The 11595-nt window shown below is 36.7% G+C and overlaps 1 protein-coding gene across 1 annotated transcript; it reads left to right on the forward strand.

Annotated features, from left to right (window-relative positions):
* Nucleotides 1–4: 4 nt before the first annotated feature.
* On the forward strand, nucleotides 5–6413 carry hepacama (hepatic and glial cell adhesion molecule a). The gene is made up of 7 exons (XM_051863853.1): nucleotides 5–257; nucleotides 1847–2179; nucleotides 2250–2531; nucleotides 4184–4277; nucleotides 4578–4645; nucleotides 5477–5547; nucleotides 5633–6413. The coding sequence occupies exons 1-7, from the start codon at nucleotides 170–172 to the stop codon at nucleotides 5960–5962; spliced, it is 1266 nt and encodes a 421-aa protein (XP_051719813.1). The 5' UTR covers nucleotides 5–169; the 3' UTR covers nucleotides 5963–6413.
* The last annotated feature ends 5182 nt before the right edge of the window (nucleotides 6414–11595 follow it).

An 11595-nucleotide genomic window follows, 5' to 3' on the forward strand; every position in this document is an offset into this window, starting at 1 on the left:
CACATACGAGATCGCACATAGAGTTGTTGTTCAGGCTGGGGTCCTGAGAGTGGGGTTCAGAGCAGCCAGTGTCCCGTCTGGCAGGAAGCACTCTGCATTCGCAGCGACGTGCCTTGAGTGGACAAATCATGCTGATTGTGTGGGAGAGAAACCCAGCGCTGCTCCCAAGATGAAGGCAGAGAGGGAGGCATCATGCAAAAAGACAGCCGTTCCTTCACTGTTTATTCTCCTATGGCTTTTCATCTTTTCCTTGGCAGGTAAGACAACATCATGACTTTTCTACTGTTCATGTTGAGGGAAAACTTTCTAAAGAGGAAGAAGGAAAAAGTGTACGCTGTTGTCAGTTTCACTTTTCAGTGTGTGTTTTGTTTGTGGGTGGCTGGATGACACATATCACAAATAGAGTGATCAGTCAAGTTTAATTAGGGCACTCAGTGAAAATGTACATTTTCAATTTGTGTTTTGTTTTTTCAGAAACATTGTCTAAAAAATATGAATGTAATAGTAAGAAAGTTAAAAGGCAAATGGAATTATTATACAAAAACTCTTAAAAAATTGAAATTTTTTATAATTTTTTTTTAAATGATCATTTCACAGACGAGTTTTTTGTATTTCAGCAAAAGAAAAAAATGTCATGCTGTCTTTCATCTCCATCCATGCATTAGATTCATTTTAAATTATGCATTTGTGCAAAAAGTACAAACAGCAAGTTCAGAACAATCACAATGGCATTAGTGAGTTGGCATTAGCTTGATGAAATCACATTTTCTCAAAATCAGGTACAGATGAGCCAGGAAAGGGGATGAATGCAAGACATATCCTAACTAAATCCTAGTCTTCCTCAGAGTTCTCTGATTAGCAGAATCACTGGGCCTCACTGTCTACATCCCCCCATCCACAAAAGAGCATGTCTCTTGCACAGCTGCCCCTGATTGGAGGAGAGCAAGTCTACAATCCAGACCTTTGTTAGCTCATCCTGGCAAGACCTCAGCACTGAGAATTGTTACCACAGTGATTGAGCCATGCCACGCTGACTCGTACTGCCCTGGCAAAGCGGGCAAGGACATGTTGGCTCACTCAGAGGCAATAAGCACAAAGCTGTTTACCAGCAGGTATCTCACTGGAGAGTTTAATAATAATAATATTAATAGTTAATTATTTATAATTAATTAATATATATATATATATATAATTATCATATTTATATTTAAACCCTTGAGGTGCCAATATATAATATATTCAATATCTTAATATCAGGCTGCATACTCCCATCTTCCACAACTCATATCTATGCAATTCAAAATAATAGACTTAAAAGGATAGTTCACCCAAAAATGAAAATTCTGTCATTAATTACTCACCCTCATGTCGTTCCACACCTGTAAGACCTTCGTTCATCTTCAGAACACAAATTAAGATATTTTTGATAAAAATTGACAGCAAGATAATTAACACTTTCAGATGCCCAGAAAGGTACTAAAGACATATTTAAAACAGTTCATGTGACTACAATGGTTCAACCTTAATGTTATGAAGCGACAAGAATACTTTTTGTGTGCTAAAAAAACAAAATTGCAACTTTATTCAACAATATCTAGTGATGGGCGATTTCAAAACACTGCTTCATGAGGCTTCGAAGCTTTACGAATTTGTTTCGAATCAGTGGTTTGGAGCATGTATCAAACTGCCAAGTCACGTGATTTCAGTAAACGAGGCTTCGTTATGTCATAAGTGTTTCGAAATGTCAATGGTTCACCACTGGGGGGCGTGACTTTGGCAGTTTGATACACGCTCCAAACCACTGATTCGTCTGATTGTGAATGTATTTTTTTGTATGTATTTGTAGGTGGGGTGAACATCAGCAGCCCGTCTCCTCTAGTGCGAGGTACACTCGGAGGCTCCGCCCTTCTCTCCGTGACCTACACCAGCACCAGCTCCGACCAGCCCGTTATTAAGTGGCAACTGAAAAGAGACAAACCCATCACTGTGGTCCAGTCCATTGGTACGGAAATCATTGGGAACCTTAGGCCCGAGTACCGAGGTCGAATCCTCCTGTATGAGAACGGCTCCCTGCTCCTGCATCACCTGCAGCTGTCTGATGAGGGCTCATATGAGGTGGAGATCTCCATCACTGATGATACCTTCACTGGGGAGCGATATGTCAACCTAACTGTGGATGGTAAGACAGACATGGACATTTAATCTATGTGAAGAGCAACGTTCCTTATTCATGTTCTGTTCTATCACAGTTCCAGTGTCCAGGCCTTTTGTTCACATGGTGGCCTCATCCGTCCTGGAGCTGACTGAGTTCTTCATACTCAACTGCACTCACAATAGTGGCACCAAACCCACTTATAGCTGGCTGAAGGGTGGGAAAACTTTGACCAATGACTCGCGTCTGCTCCTGTCACATGACCAGAAGGTCCTGACCATCTCCCGTGTTGTGATGTCAGATGATGACGTCTACAGCTGCAGGGTGGAAAACCCCATCAGCAGTATGAAGAGCCTGCCTGTCAAACTCACTGTCTACAGTAGGTGTTGAGACTCCACTGTCTCCTTCATCCATGATCCATGACCTGAAATGCCACAATAAATTATGCTATGTTACTATATAAAACACAAACAACTTGTAAGTTATTACAGAAAAAAGTCATGAAAAAATAAAGAGCCGCATGATTTGTCACAATTACGCTGTGTGGTGTAATCCACAAAAGACTGAGACGAAGAATAAACAAGATATATTTTAATGAGCACAGAAAATAAGCAAACCAACTACACACTGATGACAATGAACACAGAACTGGGAAAACTAAGGGCTTATATAGTGAATGATAATTAACAAAACAAGGAACAGGTGTGAAACTATTTAGAAAACATAGTAACAAACAAGGACAAGAACTCAGGCAATCGAACAGTGAAAATGTTACAACGTGATTTTTTTACATTAGTGATAAGCAATTATCAGGTACAGTATATGAACAATCTTTAAAAAAAAAATCAAAAGGAAAAAAACATCCAAGAAATGCACACATATTACAACCTGCCTGCTTAATAAGGAATAAATAATGAGATATAAATATATTTTAAAAAGACATAAACAAATAGAGGTGTTTCATGCTGTTCCAAAAATGTTCTATGGACCACAAAGGAAAACAAAGGAGAATCTTTATGTAGTTCTTTTCCATACAACAATACTTCACAGAGACCACAAGTGAACAAACTCTACAAGGAAAATAAATAAAAAAAATAAAATGGTCCATATGACTTGTGCACTATTCCAAGTCTTGCAAAGCAGTTGTTGTTGTTAACTAAAACTAAAAATAGTTGTTTTCAGTAATTGAAATAAAGCTGAAATAACATAAAGTATTAAAGGATTAGTTCACTTTCAAATGAAAATTAGCCCAAGCTTTACTCACCCTCAAGCCATCCTAGGTGTATATGACTTTCTTCTTTCTGATGAACATAATCGGAGAAATATTAATAAATATGCATCCAAGCTTTATAATGGCAGTAAGCGTTACCAAACGAGTATGAGATGAAGAAAGTGTCTCCATCCACATCCATCCATCATAAACGTATTCCACACAACTCCGGGGGGTTAATAAAGGTTTTCTGAAGCGAAACAATGCGTTTGTGTAAAAAAAGTTATGAAGTAAAATATCTAGCTTCCGCCAGACCGCCTTCCATATTCTACTTCCGAAGAAAGTATAAACTGGCGTCGATTTTTCAAAAGAAAAACATGGAAAAATAGCAGCATATGGCTTTGGAACAACAGGAGGGTGAGTAAACAATTCATTTCGAGTGAACTATCTTTTAATTCTGGCTGGTTGTGTGTGTTTATGAAAAGAGCTGATGAAGGAGAGTGTTTACAGTTTTGCTCCACTAGAGCTCAGCTGATCCTTTCATCCATCTATCTCTCCACTTGCACACATTTCTGTCACACATTTCTGAGCTCAGCGGGGTCCTGCATTCCCTCTGCACAGTCTACCCTTTAAAAAAAGCCCCACGTTGCCCTATTCATTCTTGCACTTGGTATTCCTGGCAACCTGTGCAATCAGTCTTCCATTTGAGGTCTCCTTAACCTTGTCTACAGAATAGTTTGGTTTTCCAGAGCACAGTTTTTTGGAGATGTACACAGGGAGATGTACTATTTCACCCTGTATTCTTCTTTTAAATTTTGCAGGACGGAGTTCTCTATATATCATCCTCTCCACGGGAGGCATTTTCTTACTCATCACCTTGGTGACTGTTTGCGCCTGTTGGAAACCCTCCAAAAAGTACCAGCTCTATTATCCCTATATTCATTATCTTTGATTAGTCTAAAGCAAGCCACAATAAATCTCAGCAGCTCACACTGTACTCGTGAGAAAAGTCTTTGTGCTTCAAATGTTAGGAGGCCAAAGTTCCACAGATCAGATGAAAAACAAAGAGCAAAGCAACTGATTAAATTGGAAAGAACTCATCTTTTACACATTTAGGTTTCTGTTTGTGCACTAAATGTATATGATATTGCATTTGATATTTTGATCACAGTCAGATATGTTGCTAACAAAAATACATTGTTATTCTATCTACAGAAAAAGACAACAGCTTGCCAGACAGAGCAGGCAAAATTTAGCAGAGCAGAGTAACGACAATCATGATGGTAATTTTGTTAATTGTTGCAGAATAACTAATGATAAAACTCAATGTTCTCCTATTTTAATATTTTAAAGGTGCACTCAGTAATTTTTCCCTCATTAAAAAATGTTACTTATAGTAATTTTGTTTTGTGCTATTGTTATTTGTATTAGTTTTAGTTTTTTAAAAATATATTTATATATAGCTTTAATTTACTTTTAAAATTTAGTTTTAGTCATTTTAGTACTTTTTTTTTCATGTTTTTTTTTATTTACATTAGTTGCAGATTTCTTGCTGAGGCAACATTTCTAATTTTTGTTTACATTTTTTAACTTTAAGTTTTTCATTTAATATTCATATTTTATTTTCAGATTTATTTCAATTACCAGAAACTATTTATTTATTTATTTATTTATTTTTTAGTTATAGTTAACATTAACAACACTTATTACATAAAGTAATGACTTTAATATCAGTAGACTAATAAAAAAGTTTTATTTTCGAGTGGGTCGCCTCATGGAGGCAGCCATTTTGAGATCACATAACCAGCAGAATATTACTCTGTTTATCTGTAACCTCCGTAATTGGACATGTTAGTTTAAATAAATTAATCGTGACTGACAGTAAATATATGAATTCTACAATGTCATTAGTTACAAAATTTTTGCTTTTGCGTTATGCTACATCCACACCACAAGGTGTCAGTCCAAGGCCACTTTCATATCAAACAGAGCAACAATAAAAATTACTAAGTGCACTTTTTACACTTTGTGTATAATACAAAGAATTGATTTGCTTTTATTTCATTATTAAATAATTTCTTTTTATTAAAGCTTGAATACTCTCTTTACTGTAGTTGATATCGTGCCTGCTAGAAATTACCATAATCGTCGGAACCCAGGTGGACTATATGTCCTCAATGAAACGGTAAGACATCATTATTAGTATTACTGTTGTTCTTGTTGATGATGTGATGTTTTAAATTCTTTAATTATTTCACATTACATTCCAGGATTTCCCTGAGGGAACAGATGAGTCTTCCTGTAATTATATCACCCCTACTGATCCCCTCAGCCCGCCTTGTTATCCCAACATGGCTCCACCTTCTGCACACTCTCCAGATGCTTATATGCATTCAGGAAGAAGATACCCCCGTACTCCCGTCCCCTCTCCTCCATCAACCCCTCATTCGACTCTCACTCCACCCCTCTCCTGTCCCCAACACCTGGGCAGCTTAACACGCAAGCCCCACCCTCCAAGACTAAGCCCCACCCCTCCACACGGAGAAGAACTTCCAGTTGAACCAGAAAACAATATGCACTACCACAGCCTTACCCGATGAGCAAGACGGATGGAGAGATTTAAATGTAAAATGTCAAGGATATTATCAGAATATGAGATTATGTATGTGGGTATAGGAATTTTATTTAGTCATTTTTATTAGTTATCCTATGTAAATTTTAGTATTTCATGCTTTCCAAAAGCTATAGGTGAATGAATTGTGCACAAGGCCAAAACTTATAATGGCAAACTTAACTAATACCAGAGGATTACATGGATGTACTGGATGGTTTATTTGTTTTTTGTTTTTTAATACTAATAGAGCAATTTGCTTTCATCATTCACTTTCAGGACTTTTTTTTCAGCTGTGGTTTAAGAAATAGCTTAAACTAAACCAATATAATCCTATAAATAGAAAAATATACAGTTTAATTTCAGCTATAATTGAGCATTATTGGGATCTGTAAGGGTTTATATGATTTCTTTATGCCAGTATTAAAATGATTTTATTCTTTTTGTCTTCTTTTTGGCAGAAAACAAAAGTAAATCACTCAAATAATATCACTTTCTTTCTGAATATTTAAAAAGACATAAGGGCATAAAGACACCAGCCTTTACACAATTGTCAATTTACACGTTTTAACCACCAGAGGCTCCCACATCACTATCAATCAATAAAAGATCTGCGTCATTTCAAAGCCTGGACCACAAATAGCCAGAAAGGGTTTTTTTTTTTTTTTTTTTTTTTTTTTTGCTGTAGGACAATAGTAATAATTTTTAATTGAGTCACTTCATCTTGATTTAGAGAGTAAACAAATTTTAGCATTTTCTCCTCAATAACAAAAAGTTCACTCAAAGGATTGTTAGCTAAAAATACTATGTTGAATTAATCAGGTACATTTTATCTTAATGTTTAATCTAAATATTTAGTTAAACGCAGCTGATGTCATGAGATAAATTGCGCGCGACACGACACAACAGTTCGAGTAAAGGTCGAATTACAGTCTTGTCAATCACAACGTAAACGACAAATTACCTCACTCCTGTCCTGTGACAGTCCTCCAGGTAGGCCTAACCTCATATCACCCCAAGTTAACTACACCTTGATTTTTAGTCTCTTTTTAAGGAGATCAAACTTTGAACTTTAGTCTCGTGGAAGTTCAGGAAAATAAGGGACAGTCTTGGTTCTTTATAGTAAAATAAGGGACACTCGAAATATTTGTACTGTACCACATAGTGTATGTCATTTCAGTGTCTGCAGTGTTTTTTTGTTGTTGTCTGAATTAAATGCTTAAATGAATCTCTGACACGAACACATTTGTTTTGCTTCACCTATTTATGTACAATTTATTTCTAAAAAAGTGTAGACCAATATGTTGTTTACCTTTACCCATCTGTTCACCTGTACAGTCCATACTTCTCTAAATTCTCTGTAATGTATGTAATTATATGTAGGCTAATATGCATTTTCATTCATACATGGTTGCAACAACATTTTGGTTGAAAATTTTAAGTGTCATATATTAATTATTTTTAGAATTAAATTGTGCATTTATAGGTTATAGTACAAATATTTGAGTGCCCCTTTTTTTTCCTATAAAGAACCAAGATCTTCCAAGATCTACCACTGTCCAGTGTTAGATGGACAGGTGAGGTATATATTTAGTGTATATATATATATATATATATATTTACCTTTGAAATGTTTTATTATTATTGTTATTATTATTACATGTTTTTTTAGGGAGGAAAGGACCACACAAATGGAACTGACGCTTATAAAACCCATAATATCATATATTTATTGTGTAAGTCTGAAGTTACACACACATTATCATTTGCTCGTGTTTTGTCTTGCTAGTTTACACATTAAATAGATATAAAACCATTCCAGCGCTAGAAGAGGCAAAAGAGGGTTTAATTCGGTATCGCACGCCACGCTGTTATCGGTGCGCAGTGCGCACAGACGCACATACATACAAGGCTCGCGCACACACAGAGAGAGAGAGAGGTGCGTTACAGATAGCTCGCAAACTCCAAATTCATTTCTCTTTCGCGTCCTAAATGCACTTGGATGGACACATACACGCATTATGTCAGTCAAAATACCCCTCTCGGCAAGTATTCTCGTAAACACATTCGGTTATGTCTTAATTGAACAAGGTGAGAATTCGGAAGTGTATCTATCGGATGTGTGCGTGCATGGAGTCTTACTCTTAAAGTGACAGCAACCTATAAATAGCTGCTGTTGTCTGTCATGTAAATCAAACAACAAAACACAGCTTTAACAAAGATTAATCTATATTAAATTTATACATTGAACAGTGTCATTTTACATTTAACTACTACATTTCTGTACACGAAAATGAATACTACAGTTAGACCTTATACTTTATTTGTAACTTATGATGTATTTATCTATGCTTGTAATTGGTGCACAGTATTTGTTCTTTTTACAGTGTTCACTTGCCTTTAATAATGTATTAGTTAGGCTAGTAGTTTCTGCTGTGGTATCGGAGTAGTTAAAGTGGGCTAAGAAATAAATGGAAAGTTACTCCCCACCCCCCAATTTTTTTTTTTTTTATTTTTTTTTTTGTGCTGATCCGAAAAATGATCCGATCCGTGACTTAATAACCGTGATATGATCCGAACCGTGAGTTTTGTGATCCGTTGAACCACTAGTGGTGAGTATGTTGTATCTTTTAGTCTGCTGTCACCAATGGAACGTGCGCATTTGATAACATTTACATTCGGGCATTTTACATTGGCTCTGGCTTCCATTTAAATATAGAATGTTAACAAATTTGAGAAACCATGAATACAATACGGCCAAACATAATATTTTAATAGCGTGCAATATTCACAAAACAATGTAGAGTTATTTTTGAAACATCCTATGAGTTCATAAAGCATTGTTAATTTGTTGAGCATGTCTAACATGCGGTTAGACAACTAGTCACACTGACAAACATTAGGTGTGTGCTCAGTCAACCAATCAGAGCTCAGGCATTGTAAAGCTTAAGACTTCCTTCAGACAATAACTCTGTCATGAAAAACGAAACGAAATGAAATATATAGCTCTTAGTCCATAAATAGCACATTCACATTGTTTTCAAATGTATAAGGATGAGTATGAATGTGTTTTTATGAGAGACAGTAGCTGGCTAAGGATGATGTTGTTAATAGTACTGTTATTCTGTTAACTCCACCAAAGCACTTAACTGAATTATTTAAATTATTGACATTAGATTTGCTTTATCTTACACTCAAGGGTTAGCAGCACTCTTCTTTTGCCTATGAACGCTAGTACTTGATGGTGAAAAGTGTTGTGTGTAAGTGGTGATTATGCAGAATGGTTGCAATCAAGGCTCATGGGAACATTTTGGAGTAGATCCTCTAATCAGACCAGAGAAAAACAAATCAGAATGTCTGATTCTAAATGCAGTAGGATTAAAAATCTTTCCACTCTTTAACCTTTTCTATACTTAGTAAAGAGTATTGTGAAATCATTTGTGCTTAATAACAACAGAACTGACATCAGCATCATTAGGCTGCTTGCCTTTGGAGGTAATATGCTTCACTTTGCTCAATTATTAGTTTTTGTGTGGATTTTACAGTGTAGTTTTGCTTTTCTTAGAATCCTTCAAGGAGACCTTCCACTTCCAAACACAGAGATTGGGTGAAACATTAAGGATGCTGAAAAGCAAAAGGAGAAGATGAAAGGACCCTAATGGAGGAGTTTTCCATATTCCTGCCCAGATCAGCCTCGGACACACATCCATAAACTGAACAACCGTAAAGCCTTTTATTATTAGGATAATGTCTTCCCCTTAGATCCTTTATTATTGAAATATGACTGGACTCCTCTCCTTTGTCCCATGATTAGCTTTGTTGATTACCTGAGGTGTGATTTTCTTTCTCGCCTAGTTGCGTAAGCTTTTAAATTGATGCCCTTTTGTGCGGGTCCTTTTTAATCTGCCTTTGGTAAAAGTTAGACATGAACTTCATTGGCCAAATGGTTTGGAAAAACAATTTTGATTTCTTATCGACCACATTAGCCCAATCCAGTCTTCTGTTCTTATCAAAATCGAGCCCCTGTGTCAGCAGTAAAACAGCCCCTCTGGGCGGCCCAGGCTGCCAATCTATTTCCGCTGTGGAGTGTAGTCAATGGCACATGAGACTCAGAGAATTGAGACGTAGGAGGCTTTTCTGGCCCCTCGGGGATGAGATTAAAGAGGAAGGAGGCTGAGAACAGGTTTGCGCTTGTCTCTACTGTTCACACTTCCATCCCTAGTTTGTTAGGGCTGTTAATGATCCAGCCACACATGCCAACAATGTCACTTCTTCACTGCAAACCTGACTGAGCCAGAAATTTTATTTTGTTTTGCATGTTAAAAATGTCCGTCATTCAATGTTTCAAGTGGTTACATACTAGCCCTTGTCCTTTCCTCAGCTGACCAGAACATATGTTGCTCTGAGTGGACACAGGAGACTGTAGGGCACATTACAATGACAGAAATGTTATTGAATTCACCCACCATTACGTCCGCACATTCTCGAATTTATAGTAATTGCTATGGTTTTATGTTAATTGTGATTGTATGCCATTAGTTTGACCTCAAAGATCTTCTTTTAGCGTTAATAATGTGTTATTTTTCTCCACTAAAGACTGATGAATCTCATCATGTTCAAGCGTTAAAGCTGCATTTGACACAATGGGCCATCATTTTTTCAGAAGTAAATATAGACTCTGGGGTGGGCTGCTAAATTAAGCGAGATGGACAATGAAAGGACTAAATTAAACGATTACAACAGACATCAAGGGGGTTGGGCACTTTTTCGCCGTAGTAACTGTTCCCCCTGACAACAGAGAGAGTGACAATTATATTCAGGGTCCTTCAATGCCAACCAGGTTTCTCTTGCTCACTTGCTCTATTTGGCTCCATTGAGCACCTGGGACGGCTGGGAACTCTGCCTGCACGCGGGGAAAAGCGGGAGCTGCTGACGCCGCACAGGCAAGACTGCTATTTTCTGACTTAAACATTCTGTCTGCAATGCTACGAATAGAACATTTCATTACGTACAGATTAAGTTACATGGTCAGAAATAAACTTGGCCTGCCGTAAGGCTCTATCTTCAAGAAAGTTTCCAAGAAAGTCTTAGGTGACACTATGTCTGTTTGCCATGATAATTGAGGTGTAGAGTAAATTGAGAGCTATTAAAGTTGTATTTATGCACTATAAAGTGTGTACTGTGAACTTAAATGGATTTGATTGAACGTTTACATTTAGTAATTGATGTGCAATTGTGAGAGCATCAATTTGCTTTTTAATGGGATAATTCACACAAAAAATGAAAATCCTGTCATCATTTACTCATCTTTATGTTGTTCCAAACCAACTTTCTTCCTTCTGTGGGAAACAAAAGAATGTTTCGGCATTTTTTTGTCCATAACAATATTGGACCCCATTGTCTCAATGTATGAACAAATAGTATTTTTAATTGTTTGATGCTTGGTTAAGCAAAGTGTCACACTGCTCTTTGACCCTATGTAGCTCAGCAATATGAAGGGTTAACTGATTCTACAATAACTGCTTATTTGTTTGGTTGAAAGTACTAGACTACAGGGTTAAAGACTTAAAAACACTCTACTGTAGATGTGAAAGTCATTCTTTATATGTTTATTTGCAGAGG

The sequence above is a fragment of the Ctenopharyngodon idella genome, chromosome 15 (genome assembly GCF_019924925.1).
Source record: "Ctenopharyngodon idella isolate HZGC_01 chromosome 15, HZGC01, whole genome shotgun sequence".
Classification (NCBI taxonomy): Eukaryota; Metazoa; Chordata; class Actinopteri; order Cypriniformes; family Xenocyprididae; genus Ctenopharyngodon; species Ctenopharyngodon idella.